Raw genomic sequence first — 15,734 nt, forward strand, 5'->3', positions numbered from 1 at the left:
AAGTGATTAAAGAAATGTCATGTAAATGCTAACAATAACAACAAAAAAAACTGGTTGAGGAATTATTAGAATCAGACAAAACAATCAAAAAAGAAACCCAGCTGACAAATCATTAAATGCAAAAAGTAGTATACTTCATATTGATAAAATCTATCCTCAAAGGTAGGTTCCCCTTAGTCTCATTGGTCAAAACTGTATCACATGTCCACAGTGAAACCAATTGCAGTCAAGGAGAACGGCATTCTCATGAAGAGTTAAACCACTTTGGGAATGAATCCTGGAGCTGGGGTAGAACCTGTCTTTTCTGAAACACAGTTCATGCAAAGTGGAACGGACACTTGAAGAAAAATCAGAGCTGTAGAGAGGCAGGCAACCAACAATATTTGATACATCACTCTGAAATTATCACAACACTCTGAAATTATCACAACACATAATTTATTTCCTTGTAGCATTGGGGTTATGGTTTGGCTCTATGTCCCCAGCCAAATCTCATGTTGAATTGTAATCCCCAATTTGGGGGGAGGGACCTGGTGTGAGGTAATTAGATCATGGAGGCAGATTTCCTCCCTGTGTTCTCATGATAGTGAGTTCTCAGGAAATCTGTTTGTTTAAAAGTATATAGCACATCCCGTTTTGCTCTCTCTCCTGTTGGCCATGTGAAGATGTGCTTCGTTCCCCTTCGGCTTCCACCGTGATTCTAAGTTTCCTGAGGCCTTCCCAGCCACGTTTTCTGTATAGCCTGCAGAACTGTGAGCCAATTAAACCTCTTTTCTTTATAAATTACCCAATCTCAGATAGTTCTTCATAGTAATGAGATAACTGACACAATTAGTTACTACAAATAACTACAAGGTGATGAATCACTAGAAAATTTACAAGTATAATATTGTATTTGTTTGTCTCCTTTTAATAGTCTACTTCCTCCATTAAAATGTAAATTTCAGGAGAGCTGGAAACTTGTCTATCCTGATCTTAATTATAGCTTCAGCAACTTGCGCAAGGCTCAGTATATAACAGGAACTCAATACATGTTTGCCGATAGAATGAATGAATGAGTGCCAGGAGAGATTACTCTGAGACAGATCAACCAGAAAAATACAGTTAAAAAAAAAAAAAAGCCAGAAAAGGAAAGCTTTAAAGTGGTGTTAGTGTTACAGAGTTCAGGGAAAAGACAGGAATTACAAAAAGACCACTAAACTGTATGTTCAGAAGGGACTTTACATTTAGGAAGCAATTTCAGTAACAGCATTTGTGAATATAAACCAGATCATAAGGAATTAAGGATGAAGTGGATAATCAAGAAGTGGTTACAGTAAAATTACCTTTGTCTTTTTTTAAATTTGCTAGAAGCAGAAAAGGTAATATCTCTGAGGATAGCAAAATCAAGGAAGGGGTTAGCTGGTTTATTTTAGAATGGTAAGATGAGATGAGAAGTTCACGTGTGCTCTATCATCTTCTTCATGACCTACTGGCACCAACCGTGGCATATTTCTGACAAAAAAAGGAAGTATCCGATGGAGAAGAATGTATTGAAGATATAGAAAAAAGAGGAATTACAAATAAATTTCTAGAAGAAGGAAGTGAATCACATGTAAAACATTTAGAGTTTAAGCTTGAGGAGGCTCTTTTTGTCCCCAGAGCCAAGAGTAATTAAAAATGTGAAAGTCAGAGAGACACATAGAACAAAACTTATGTGCTATCATCTAAACTTAACCTAGATTATTTACCTAAGAATTATTCCATAGTAGGTATCCAATAAATATTTGTTGAATGAATGGAAAAAACAAACATAAATGGGTGCAATGATAAAAATGTATTGTGTTTTGTATCTTCTTATAGTAAACATGATCCTCCCATTTTCTTAAGGTAAACAATTCAAGTAATAAGGAATGAAAGGGTCTACAAATAAAGAAATGCCTTAGGCCGGGTGTGGTAGCTCACGTCTGTAATCCCACTTCGGGAGGCCAAGGCGGGTGGATCATTTGAGGTCAGGGGTTCGAGACCAGCCTGGCCAACATAGTGAAACCCCGTTTCTACTAAATACACAAAAATTAGCTGGGTGTTAGTGGCATGTGCCTGTAATCCCAGCTACTTGGGAGGCTGAGGCAGGAGAATCACTTGAGCCTGGGAGGCGGAGGTTGTCGTGAGCCGAGATCACGCCACTGTACTCCAGTCTGGGTGACAGTGAGACCTGGTCTCAAAAAAAAAGGAAATGCCTTCAATGAACATTTCCCAACAACAACACGTCAGGCAAAACAAGAGAAAAGCAAAAGTAAGGTAGAATAGACGGATAAATATCCTTGTGTAGTCTACTGTTACTGAAATCCCTAATGATGGAATTATTTATATATTAAAGTTATTCATTTTACTGAAAGCTACAGTAAGTAAAAGGAAATAATGTATGTAAAAGGATATATAATAAAAATATGGTCAATCAATAACCAGAAAATATATATATATCAATATTTATCTAAGCCTAGAATAAAAACAAGATTAAGAAATAAAAAGTTTAATTTTCACTCTTTAAAATAACTGCTCAACCCGAAAATTAAATCCTAGATCTAGTATTCTAATTTGTTAAGCATTCTTTGTCAAATGTTCTACTTTTAATAGTTTTTATGTTCCAAATATATATACCAAACTTTTAAAAACGCCATTTAAAATCCACTAGAAGTTATTTAAAAATAAATCATATCTACAACTGACTTTGCAACATTCACCTTAGTATGCTACGTACGTACATCACAATTTTATGTTAAGTTAAAAGCTCATAGAAACAGATGAACACCTTTATGTCGTTTGGCAGACATCACTAAAAGTACAACATGACTATGTACCAGATTTAGCTTCTACTTGTTAACTACTAGAATCTTACCATAACATTGCCTATTTAATTGATTTCAAGATTAGGATCTTGTCAAGACAAAAAGATATTTATTAAAAGAAAAAAAACACTAAGAGATAAAAGTGTTTCATGGTTCGTCTTTGCTTACATAGGAGCTAAATAAGTAAATTTACAACTGACATGATTTCTTTCAGTGATTTAATAATGACCTGTGGTACACAAAATACCCTAGTGACACATTTATACCATATGCTGGGTGAAACTATGAATGAGAAAGGATTTCCACAGTGTTGGGAAGAAGATAGCACTCAAAAGGGTCAAATTCTAGCAACATCAGTTAGTACAAATAGTTCATTTTTCAATGGAATTTTTATACACCATTGTTGTAGTAAGTTACCTTGTTGGGGAAAGACAAAGAAAAAGTAAATTAAACCAAATCAAGGAAATCAAAATGGGAGCTAGAATTCTAGTTAATTATAGAATTGAAGATAGAGATTTCAGAAATGTTCTATAAGAAATAGTGACAGGATTTGTCAACCACTAGTATAGCAAGAGGAAATGTTGGAAAATAAGAATGTTGGGAAAGATCAATTATTTAGTTAGTTCCAGCCCCACCCCACTCCCTTTCTTTCTTGTTTAAAGGATCTGAAATAAAGTGGCACTTTGGAGCTAACCATGGGTCTTTCTCGTCATTCTCATTTCATGCTGAGGAGCTTCTGGCCTATTAAAAGCAGGTATGACCGCCAAGTATGCCACTGACTATTTTCAGTTACCATACCAGAAATTTCATATTGTAATTAAGATTATTCTTTAAGCACTTTTCTTAGAACACTCTGCATTCATTTCACTGATTTCCATTGCTCAAAACATATGGAATGCCTCACATATTTTTATACCCGTGTAGTGTAACTTTGTTTTAATGTATGTGTATAACTATTTTTAGTGAATATTTATGTCAGTTTCATAACTTTGCAAGCCTACTTTCTTATACATTATCACATTCTCTGGATACCATCTCTTATGTATCTTTGGTTTAAAAATAGCAATGATGGTGGTGGTGTTTTGTTTTGCAGATAGTTCACCAGTGCTCTATCATCTTCTTTGTGACCTACTGGCACCAACTACGGCAGATCCCCTGTGACTCCACGAGGCTAGGTACCATGAAAGTTTTGACCAGAAGGAGCCACCACCATACTCTTAAGACACATCCAGAAACTCACCTTTTACCTTCAATGCTTGTATTCTTGTTTTCAAGATTTTCATGTTTCTAAATATTTCTGTTCAGAAATTCTTCAAAATTATCTAGTACCTCAAATAAACAGTTAGCAATAACTAGTAGGGGCTTGTAAGTACCTTTTGATGTTGTTCATCCTTCATCTTTTGCAATTTTCTATTTTCTTCAGCCCTTAGAGAATCTCTATAAGCCCAGCTTCTGGCCTGTAAAGGTAGAGAGAGAGAGAAAAAAAAAACAACTTGATAGAATAAAGTATTGTCACAGTACACCAAGCTGCCTACTATGGGCCTGGTGCTAATAACTCAACCTCTGTACTGAGCATATAGTAAGCTCTCCATACACACTTGGTTATTGAGTGATTTACGCAAATGTCTGAAAATGTCCCTTGGGATATACAAAAAGAAAACGAGTGTAAGCACAATCATCCTGCACATTTGAAAGGATGATCTAAATGTTTAAGTAAGCTTTAAAAATATCCCCTCAGAGATAATCAACATAGTTTATTCCTTCTAGTGGAAAGTTTAGGACATTTTCCAGAATATTCCAACTAGTTGATCAGTCAGTATTAAAGACAAGCAATAGTGGCACTGTCTTTAGAAGAACTGGCATGTCTACTGCTCATTAATGATATCTGATTAAGCAGCTTGTCAACTAGTGGTTGATACCATATAATTTCAAGGATGCGTATTTTCTAAGTGCTTGCATCCCTAATCTGAATGAAGCTTATTTCTATTTCTGAAAAGCAAAACAAAGCCTGTTCAGGAACACATGACACCAAAGCCTTTGGCAAGCCAGCACTGAGGGAGAATGCCCTTCAGTGTCTCTGACCCACCACGCCAGAGTTCCACACCCGGGCACAGTGACCGTGTGTTCTGAAATGTATGGCATTTCAAGTGTTCTGTTTATTTGTCATATGCTTTCTCTCCTTCAATTGATCTGCAGCCCCAGCTTCTATAAGGCAAAGAGCTAATGCTTAGGAAATGATGTGGATCTCATAAAAAACTACCAGCAGCATCATGGCAGCAGGTTACATACTTCAGACCTAGTTCTCAGGACTAATAACCCATAAAGTTCAGGTAGGCTGGTTTCCCCCTTTTTCCAACCTACATGAACTTTTATATAACTTTTCTCAAGCACTTCTTAGTTCACTCTTGCATTTCTGTCACTATAAAAATCCACATACCATCAAATAATAAGAACCACTTCCCAGAAAGAGAGAGAAGCCTTCAAAATGGTATCATCTATGGTACTGCCAGCTGGAAAACTGGAGCTTCATGTGTTCAGAAATCCCTGGTTTACCCAAATCCTGGGCAAGTAAACATACATCCTATGACTTTCTCTTACTTGCATCCTAAACTCAAGGGGACTGTGCTAAGACATAGAAGGGGAAAAGTGATTCTCTGATAATCCCTTCTTTTTATTTCTGATAACCCCTTCTTTTTATATTAGAGAAGGCTAGTCTTTATCACAAATATTCCATGTAAGACCTGGTGAGGAAGGGAAGAAGGGAGGGAGAGAAGGAGGGTGGGAAGAGAGGACAGGAAAGAAGGAAAGGAGAGAAGACAGCTTCTACTTAAGACGTTAAAAGGTAGAATAAAATATTTAGTTAATGCAAAATTACAACTTGAATGAGGTATCTAAATTCTATCTGAATAACCTCCCTTTAAACTTGTCATTTTTGTCATTCTTTTATTAGAATACACGTCTTAGTTTTTGACTCAGAAAAAAGTGGTTCTTAAATATCTTGTTATTAAATAAGGTGCCTTATAAAGGTCCACAGAAACTGGGAAGTCACATGGCATCTGAACTTACGAAAAGTTCAGTTATTTGCAATCCTAATGCTTGCTTACCCAGCTGTGATCCCTAGGCAGGACAGGAAGTTTCTGTTCAAAAATAATAGAAGGGAATAAATTGATCACTATTTTTCTTAGCTCTAAACACCAGAAATTTCTAAGTCACTGTATTCACACAATTTTTCTAACACTGAAATATCCATTTAATACAATATCAATGCTATATTTTGTCATTCAACCAAAATACACTTTTATTTATCCTCCCCAAAAGCTATGCTTATAATGTACTCATTCAATTAACAGTCTTTAAGCCTTCTCTGTGCAAGCACTGTGTCAGGACACGACTTCAGACCTCAAGCATTTATAGCTTAGTGTGAAAGTCAAACTAGAAGATTAAAGGTTACAGTACAGCATGATAGCTATTATGATAGAAGAAGCCAAAAAGAAGGATATTTAATTAAACTAGATTGAGGACACTTTCCAAATCAAGTGAGACTAAGTTATATTTCAAAGAGTGAGTAGGAATCAGACTATGCAGGGAGAAGAGCATCAAATGAGCAAATGGAAAATAGCAGTGCATGAGTTTGCTAGGGCTTCCATAACAAAGTATTATGATACTGGTGGCCTAAAGAATGGAAATTTACTATCTTATAGTTCTGGAGGCTAGAAGTCCAAAATCAAGGTGTCTTCAGGGTTGGTTCCTTCTGAGGGTCATGTGAGAAATATCTGTTCCAGGCTTCTCTTTTTGGCCTGCAGACTCCATCTTCATTGTGCGTGTCTTCATATCCTCTCCCTTGTATGCATGCTTCTGTGTCCCGATTTCCCCTTTTTATAAGGACATCTTTCATAATGAATTTGAATCCACCTAGGAGCCTCATTTTAACTTATTTCCTCTGTAAAGATGCTACCTCTGAATAGGGTCACATTCTGAGGTGCTAGGGGTTAGGGCTTCCACACAAATTTTGAGAAGTGTGGGTCTCGACCTATGACAAGCATTAAGTTCTCCTTTCAGGATGGTGGAGTAAAGATGTTCCTGTTCCATTCTCCCCAAAATTACCCGAAACAGAGCAGAAAATGAAATATACACAAGCTCTATCTTCAAAAACCAAGAGATCCATATTCACAGAGGAAAATCTATGAAGACAAAGTAGATAAAGAAACAGTAAGTGACTTAGAGAGGAAAAGAGCAAACCTGAAGACTTGCTGGAAGGGGCCAGAGGACACGCATGGGGAGCCAGTTCTCTCCACAGAGCAACATGAGGGCCCAAGAAATGGAGGCATCAGCTGTTGAGGAAGACAGCTGGGTAACAGGCAGGTAAAAGAAAGGAGTTACTCGACAGTCTCAGTAGAAACCCTTCACCCCCATATACCTGCTCCTGCCTTGAAAATCCCGGTGCTAATTCACCCAACACCAATAGGAAATGAAAAGTGTATTTTCTGGAGAAACTAAACCGGGCATACATGTAAAGACAGCAGCAGTGGACAAATGCCAGGCAGAGAATGAAATGACTCTATAAAGTACTGCATACTGACCAGTGAGCCTCTGAGTCCCTCTCTTTGGAGTTCTCTTCTGCTTCCTGTACTGTTTCTGCTGAGAGGTAAGAAATTATATATATATATTTCTTTTTTTTTAAGTAACAAAGAAAAAAGGAGGAGTTTGGAGAATTTTTTTTAAAATCTCCCCTTCTTCCCCCAAAAAAACCCAAATCAGTAAAATATTTAGAAGATAAAGTCAAGAAAATACGCCAAAATATAGAAAAAAGATAGTCAAAGATAACTTACAGGAGAAAATCTCTAAAGTTAGAAGATAAACCTGGGAGGTCTACAATTTGAATAATAGAAATTCCAAAAAGAGAAAATGAAGGGATATAAATCAAACAGATAACACAAGAAAATCATCTAGAACTAGAGATGAATTTCTAGATTGAAAATCAATTTCAAAAAGACTTTCACACTAAATCACATCATTACAGAATGCCAGAAAAAGAAAAGATGATATTAAAGTATTTTCAGGGGAAACAGAGAAAATCCCCCACATAAAGCCTGAAATTCACATGGCCTTGGATTTCTCAGGAACCAGTACCCAAAGTTAGAAGAGCAATGCCTCAAAATTCTGGAGGAAAAATATGTCCAGTTTGGAATAGTCATCAATAAAAATGCAAGCAAAGTGTGAGAGCTGAATAAAGATAGTTTCAGACATGGAAGGACCTGAACATGTTTACCTTCCATGTGTCTTCTCTTGGGAAGCTACTAAGTAATATGCTCCACCAAAACAAAGAAATAAAGCAAGAAAATAGAAGAAATGAGGCTCAGAAATCAGAGAACCCAACTTAGGAAAGCAATAAAAGCAATTCCCAAGATAACTTTAAAACAGTGATTCTCAACTTTGGCTGCACATTAGAATCACCCGGGGAGCTTTTTGAAACCCTGAAGCCCAGGCCACAATACAGCAGGCTCTCTGGAGGTGTAACCCAGGTGTCTGTGATTTTTAAAGCTCCCTAGGTGAATCCAGTGTGCAGAGGAGGCTGAGAACTATTGTGTTAAAGGAAAGTCCCAGAACAACGGCTGTGCACCAGGCCTACAAACACCCAGGACAGGTTAAAGCAGGAGGAAAGAGGGATCCAGGAGAGAGAGGGAAAAAAAAAAAATCGACAGGTTATCTGACAGGTGTAAGTTGGAAAATTGTTTAGAAATCTGCATCAAGAGGCATTTTGTAGAACAGTCACAAAAGCTGTCAGAAGACCGTCAAATGTTCAAAGGAAACTAAGAAAACGCTAAAATAAAATATGTTCAAAGAGTTTTACAGGAAGATATAACCACAGTATACCAACTGGCTTGGCAGTGAGAAAATGTTTATATAGTCATAAAAGGGAAAGCTCAAATTACTGAATAATTATAAGAATGAGAGGAAGAAATGAGTTAATAAGGTCTAAAATTGATTAGTCAAGACATATCAACACATATTAACAGATATTCAGAGCTAACTAAGAAAAGAAACAGGTGGTGGGTTGCATAATGGCCCCCCAAAGATGTCCCAATCCCTGGAATCTGTGAATGTTTCTTTATATGACAAAAGGGACTTTCCAGAAATTAAGGATCTTGAAATGAAGAGATTAGCCTGGATGGTCCAGGTGGGCCCATTGTAATCACAAGGGTCATTATAAGAGGAAGCCAAGAAGGTCAGGGAGGGTGCAGAAGGTTGGGTGAGATGGAAGCTAAATTGGAGCAATGCAGCCATGTGCCAAGGGTTTCGGGGGACAGGGGACAGATGCCCCCTGGAGCCTCCAAAAGGAACCATCCCTGTTGATAACCTCATTTTAGCATTTTAAAACTCATTTTTATTTCTGATCTCCGGAAGTGTAAGAGAATAAATGTTTGTTCTATTAGGTCACTACATTTGTGGTAATTTGTTACAGCAGCAATGGGAAATGCTAAGTGTTCCAAGTGTTGGGGTGGAAGTGGAATTCAAGTGGAGCAAAGGGACACATAGTAAGTATTTTATTTGACTTCGTAATGAATGAGCATGTGACACGTAGATAAAAATTACAATAACCAACCTGCACTGAGTGCTCACAGTAGTGTGAGAGAGGACAGCTGGAGAGGCACGAGCTAGAGAGCTCGGCCCCTCAGACATCAACATGCACACACATCTCCCATGGATTGTGTTAAATGCAAGCTCTGATTCAGGAGGCCTGCAGTGGGGCCTGAGATTGGTCTGCATTGAAATCTTTGCTCCTGATTTCAAAAGCTTTGCTTCCCCTTACCCCTTTGCAGAAGCAAAGATTTAGACTCGAGGCCAGTCCTGCAGACCCTAGAGGACTAAAAAGGGGCCATTGTAAAGAAAGAGACAGAATCTAGAATTGAAGGAGGGAGGGAGGGACAGAGAGAGGAAAGAGCTTTGTGCCTAAGCTATTTTGATTTTATCCTTGAAGATATGGGGGACCACTGAATGATTTGGGGAAGTGAAACACCAGGATGAGATTTTTTCACATCGTTATTCTTTGTTGAGGAAGTAGAGACGTAAGGCCGGGTGCGGTGGCTTGCACCTGTAATCCCAGCACTTTGGGAGGCCAAGGTGGGTGGATCATTTCAGCCCAGGAGTTTGAGATCACCCTGTGCAATGTGGCAAAACCCTGTCTCTACAAAGACTACAAAAGTTAGCAGGGCATGGGGGTGCATGCCTGTGGTCCCAGCTACTCAGAAGGCTGAGGTGGCAGGATGGCTTGAGCCTGGGAGGTGGAGGTTGCAGTGAGCCAGATCACGCTACTGCACTCCAGCCTGGGTGACAGAGTGAGACCCTGTCTACAAAAATTTAAAAAATAAAAGATAAAAAAAAGTGGGGGCATAAAACCAGAGACTAGAAACCATTTCACATTTAACTAGAAATATGCAGTGATGGTTGCTGAGGGAGGTCTGATGATGCTGGTACTTCTGCCTACCCACACAATACAGAGAACTGCATTAATCCACATGTAAAAGTGAACCCTGTAAATATTTCTTGTCTTAAGTCCTAAGCCAAAAGGAACTTTCTTGTAACCACTAAAGGATTTTTCTTGTAATCTTTTACATTGACATAATTTTCCAGTATTTATTAAATCCCAATCTGCCAACGGCAGATCCACTTTTAAAGGAGAAAAGCACAAGAGGAAAAATCTTAGGAAAGTTACATTAGGTAGTAAAATTAAAGTATTAAAAATATACATATAAATTCTTCCAACTCATCACACCCCATATAGATGGGAATCACAGAGCATTCACATTCTATACGTTGACCATAGCTACAGTAAACTGCAGGTGTCCTCTTTTTCCAAAGAAATGTTCTTCACAGAAGTGCAAGGTACATATTTGATTTTCCTAAAGCATTAGAAATGGTTCTGCAAAGCATTCTCAGAAGAATTCTATGCATATGGATTAGACAGAATGAGAAGAGTATAATATGGGTAAAAAGTCAATTAAATATATTGAACACTGAAACTGTATTAACAGTTTGGGGTCAAAATTAGAGCAGCTATTGCGTGCAGTTTATAAGGAACCATCCTGGGTCCAATCCCACTCCATATTTTCTATTAATAGCTCTGAGGATCCTATGACAAATGCACTAATCAATCTACAGAAAATGCAGCTCTGGGAAACATTGCTAATGCTTTGGACGACAGTATTAAAATTCAGGATGATCTTGTTAAATTGAAGAAATGAGCCAAAATCAATAGAGCAGCACACGCAGTTCTGCCAGGTGTTCCACATCAGAGGACACAGGGAGCCCTCAAACGGAAAGGAAGACCAGCCTGGTAGGCGAAAATCCAGTTGGTAAAGCTATCCAACTCCTGTTCTCCCTCTCCCTCCCTCACAGCCACAAGGATATCCAGACGGGTGTTTAGGGCTGCCATCTACACATGATTTAACTCCACTGCCTACAGCTCTCAACTCTTTCCCCCAGAGCCCTGCAGTGAGGGAAGAGATGATGGATTTCCTTTAATATAACTTGTAGGGCCCACACTCACGAATTTAGACTTTAGAACATCACATTAGAAGCAGAAAAAAAAAAAAATAGGAAACAACTAAAGGTTTCTAAGTAGGAGTATAATGACCTCTTCCTAAGGAGTGTCATAATATCTTCCTGACATTTAAAAACACGGTCTCTATCGAGACAGGGGTAAGGGGAGATGAAGATGAGGGTTCTATTGAGAAAGCGGTAAGGGGAGATGAAGATAAGGGTTAACAACTGATTTAGCTACCCAAACCCTGAGAAACCTGAGACTTTAAGAAACGTAAATTCATCTTTTCTTTCAGCTACAACCCTTACCCAGAGTCATCCTTAATAACACTTACTTTCTTGTCCCCAATTAGCAAGTCAATAACCAAGCCCTGCTGCTTTCACCTTCTAAGCAGTTTTCTGACCTGCACTCTCTTCTCCATCCTCTCCCCTGCTGTCCTGGCTGAAGTCTTCATCATCCTTCACCCAGACTGATACAGAAGCCTTGGGGGGCCTCTCTGCTTCTCTATGCCTCTAGAGCCATCCTTCGCAATGTTACCAATGTGATCCAGAATGAAAACACAAATCCAACCCTGAGATTTCCCTGTTTAAAAATTTTCAATACCTTCAGTACTCACAGAATGAGGTTTAGGTGTTTCAAGGTGGCATGCAAATTTCTGTGGTGGTTTTCTACCAGGAGCACCACGAGCAGGCAGTATGCGGGTATTTCTACATGACTCATTGGTAAGCACTGTGTGGGGGCATTTCTAGATGTCTCAGTGTCTGGGTGGCGCTACTAGCCCTTCATGCCCAGGGGCTAGGGATTCTAAACATCCTGCAGGACTCAAGACAACTCACACAATGAACTGTCCCATCTGAATTTCCAGAGGTAACACCACTGGGAAAGGGTCCTCATGGTTCCTGCTCACTTCTATATCCTACTAGCTCACTTTTCTGCACTGTGGCTACATAACTCTTCTTCTGCAACACAAGCCATACTTATTTCTTGCATTTATACCTTAACTGTTGCTCTATGTATCTTTATTAATTCTGATACCTGGAAAGACTCATCACTTTACTGATTCATAGTTTAAGCTTCCACTCTGGTGTCATTTCCCAGGAAGCATCTAACACACATGGTCTGACTTAGATGCTTCTTCCTCATAAGGCAGTAGTGCTCTCTTATCGTGATATGCTCTGGGCTCAGCAGTTTGCTTTAAAACCAATGGTGTTCTCCTTTACTAAGCTTCACTGGGCAGAAACTGTAGGCACTCAGTAGGCCTTATATAGACCTATGAATTTAAAGAATGGAAGGATGGAAGGATGGATGGATGGGTGGGTGGATGAGTGGGTAAATGAATGATTGGGTGAGAGGAAGGACTTCTCTGAGGCTGTTTTAGTCCAGGTGCCCATAAAATAATACAAGCATTATTTCATAGCTCAGGCAACAGTTGAGGTCAAAGTTTCGGATCAGGTCATCTGTCTTTAGTTCCAGCATTCTGTGATGTACAAGTCACTCTATATCCCTAATCTTCAGTCACTAAATACCTCTATAAAATGTGCCAGGCAGCACCCTGCATAGCATTTCACTTACCCATGTTGAGGATTGTGGGCCACAAACAGCACTTTGACAGGCACTTCTGTCTGGCGATTCTACGTTCAGTTTGCTCAAGAACTCGGTGGTTTTGCTACCAGGAACACAAACAGGTGTTAGTGCCTTCACAAAAATATGAATATAATTCTTTATTGTTCCTTTGGATACTAACCTAGACTTATGTGGGTGATGACTAAAATTGTCCTCGGCAGAACAGAAAGTTACGCTGAGAACAAGGTATAGTAGAAATCAAAACAGAATGCGATTGCAAGATTGCATTCTTCAAGAACAATATTTCAAAAATATAAAACTACGTTTATGAAAGGTGAACCTATGGCCTCATTTTTTCCACTTTGTGTTACTGACATAAATACAAGTCCTCTCTCCGAGCACATTCCACCGCACGGGGCCCTAATTTCCTATCTGAACATTTAATGCTTAACCCTCAGACTTCAGGGTGGAGCTGCCGAACATTCACGCCCTACAACATCCTGCTTCACGCCAGTTTTACATTAAGCCCTTTACCCTCTCATCTCATCTCCCTCATGGCTTTGACCGCTGTCAGGATGCACAGACCCTCTAATCCAGCAGCTCTTTTCCATTTATGGATCACAGAGCCCTTTGGGACTCTGAAAGCAAAAGTGGACCCTCTGTTGACACACACACACACACAGTCCTTTGCATTTTGTTTCAGAGAGGGGAAAAAGCCTCCATAGAGGTTAAAAAGTGCTGCTGATTCTAGATTGCATTTCTAATATCTCTTTTTAGCTCTGAAAAACTGACCTAGAAATGTCCTCAGTTTAAATAAGAAGCTCTCTGTTTTTACCTTAAAAATCCAAACCACCACCCCAATTTCCCCTCTCACTTATGCCAAGCATAGAACACTGGATTTCCTAGCCCTTACCCTCAGTGCCTGGCCTGTTCTGCCTACCTTGATTAATTTCTACCCCTCTGTCCTTTTCTCATGTAATTTGTGGGATTTTTATGTCTTCATTGCACATTCACAGCCACATACCTCATTGAGCACTGACTTATATTGCCCCAGACTTGTGCAGCCTGCTCCCATCTCCCTCCCTCCCTCCTGCTAGCCCTCTGCTTCCCCCTAACATTTTAAGCCTAATGCTAAGATCTAATTCATCAAGTACTTAGGACATGGGCATCAAAGGAAATGCAAAGTATCTGGTAAGAACAAATGGCATCCAGTGTAGGGGGAAAACAAGGAATTAGAAATTAAACAGGTGCCAACACCACTTCAAATAATTACTTAGGTAGAACATGGCATTTGAAAAAGGTCAGAAGCTTGATCTGGGGAAGGAAGAAATAAAAGTGAAGCAACGTACAGAACCCTGAGAAACATAACCCTGAGAAACATTCAGCAGTTGAGACGAGCAGCCTTTCCATTTGTCTTGGATTACTTATCTTGCCCAGAATAGACAAGGAGACTAATGAAGTCGCAGGGTCTGGAAGCTGCCCTACTGTCTGGGGCTTTATGAAGTCATCAGTCAAAAGTATAAAAAGAAAAGCGATGCCAGAAGTTTGGATGAGATCTCTGAATATCCTGAGTGCAGACCATAGGAGAAAGCAGTGAAAAAGAAACACTGTGACAAGCAAGGAGGAAACTTCAGACCAAGTCGACAGGCAGCCCCTCAGTTTACTGACTGCTGCATCTTACCTGCCAACACCAAGCACAAAGCTGTCTGCATAGCTAGCCTCTAGCTGTGGCCCTTGTGCCAATTATCACTACCCCACTCATGCTGCAGGATATAAAGCAGAGTGACAGGCCACAGGACTGCCAGAGGAATACAGGTAGGGGCCTGCAGAGGATGTGGATTACTGTCAAGTGATCAACTATACAAAGGAAGTCCCATTTTACTACACTAACTCGTGTTTTTCTACTATTAGCATTAGTCCCTGGTATATAATAAAATTTCCATATATTGGTTGAACTGAAGTGGGATCCCTGTAGGTAACTGTGGTTATATTTAATAAAAGTAAGATGTAGAACCTGCTTGAGGGGCAAACGAAGGAAAACCAACCTTGTGGGAAGTCCAACTGGACTAAGAACCCTGGACTCTAGCACTATTTTCACCTTGCCCTTCGGGTTTCTTGGTATTATCACTACTGTGACTCTGCAGCCTGTTGGAGAGGGGTGGTTCTCTTCCACTTTGTAACTCTGATCCAAGCATAAAAGATTTCTTCCTCTATTCTCCATAGTACAAAATAAAATTTACTCATGTCCAACTTAGGATTTTTTTTTTTTTTTTTTTTTTTTTTTTTTTTTTTGAGACAGAGTCTGGCTCTGCCGCCCAGGCTGGAGTGCAGTGGCCGGATCTCAGCTCACTGCAAGCTCCGCCTCCCGGGTTCACGCCATTCTCCTGCCTCAGCCTCCCAAGTAGTTGGGACTTACAGGCGCCCGCCACCGCGCCCGGCTAGTTTTTTGTATTTTTTAGCAGAGACGGGGTTTCACCGTGTTAGCCAGGATGGTCTCGATCTCCTGACCTCGTGATCCGCCCGTCTCGGCCTCCCAAAGTGCTGGGATTACAGGCTTGAGCCACCGCGCCCGGCCCCAACTTAGGATTTTTAAGGATCCTTCCTGCTCATTCTTACGTTGATTTCTATGGCATATCCTGAAAGGTCTCTTCAAGAAAATCTTGCCTCAACAGAATACAGTTGTAGCAGAGACTGCTAAATGGTCATGAAAATTTACATTCTCCTCTTCTGGCCACACAACTTGGCTACATTTCCTAGCCTCCCTTGCAGCTAAGGTTGGCTATATGATCGCGTCTTGACCA

General features: G+C 39.7%; 1 protein-coding gene across 27 annotated transcripts in view; it reads right to left on the reverse strand.

The window, feature by feature from the left end:
- EPSTI1 (epithelial stromal interaction 1) overlaps window positions 1–15,734 on the reverse strand; it is a 307,624-nt gene that overhangs the window by 219,538 nt on the left and 72,352 nt on the right. For 14 of the 27 annotated variants that reach the window (XR_010582571.2, XR_012426888.1, XR_012426889.1 and 11 more), the window contains exons 7-9: window positions 12,943–13,036; window positions 5,933–5,965; window positions 4,202–4,285 (exon numbers count right to left, since the gene is read on the reverse strand). Coding sequence is in view for 15 of the 27 variants with exons in the window: in XM_015439205.4 (XP_015294691.1) it covers window positions 4,202–4,285; window positions 5,933–5,965; window positions 12,943–13,036 (211 nt within the window). In the remaining 12 variants the exon portion in view is untranslated. The other 13 variants (XR_012426892.1, XR_012426893.1, XM_074021918.1 and 10 more) reach the window with 4 other exon arrangements.

This window comes from Macaca fascicularis, chromosome 17 (genome assembly GCF_037993035.2).
Source record: "Macaca fascicularis isolate 582-1 chromosome 17, T2T-MFA8v1.1".
Lineage (NCBI taxonomy): Eukaryota > Metazoa > Chordata > Mammalia > Primates > Cercopithecidae > Macaca > Macaca fascicularis.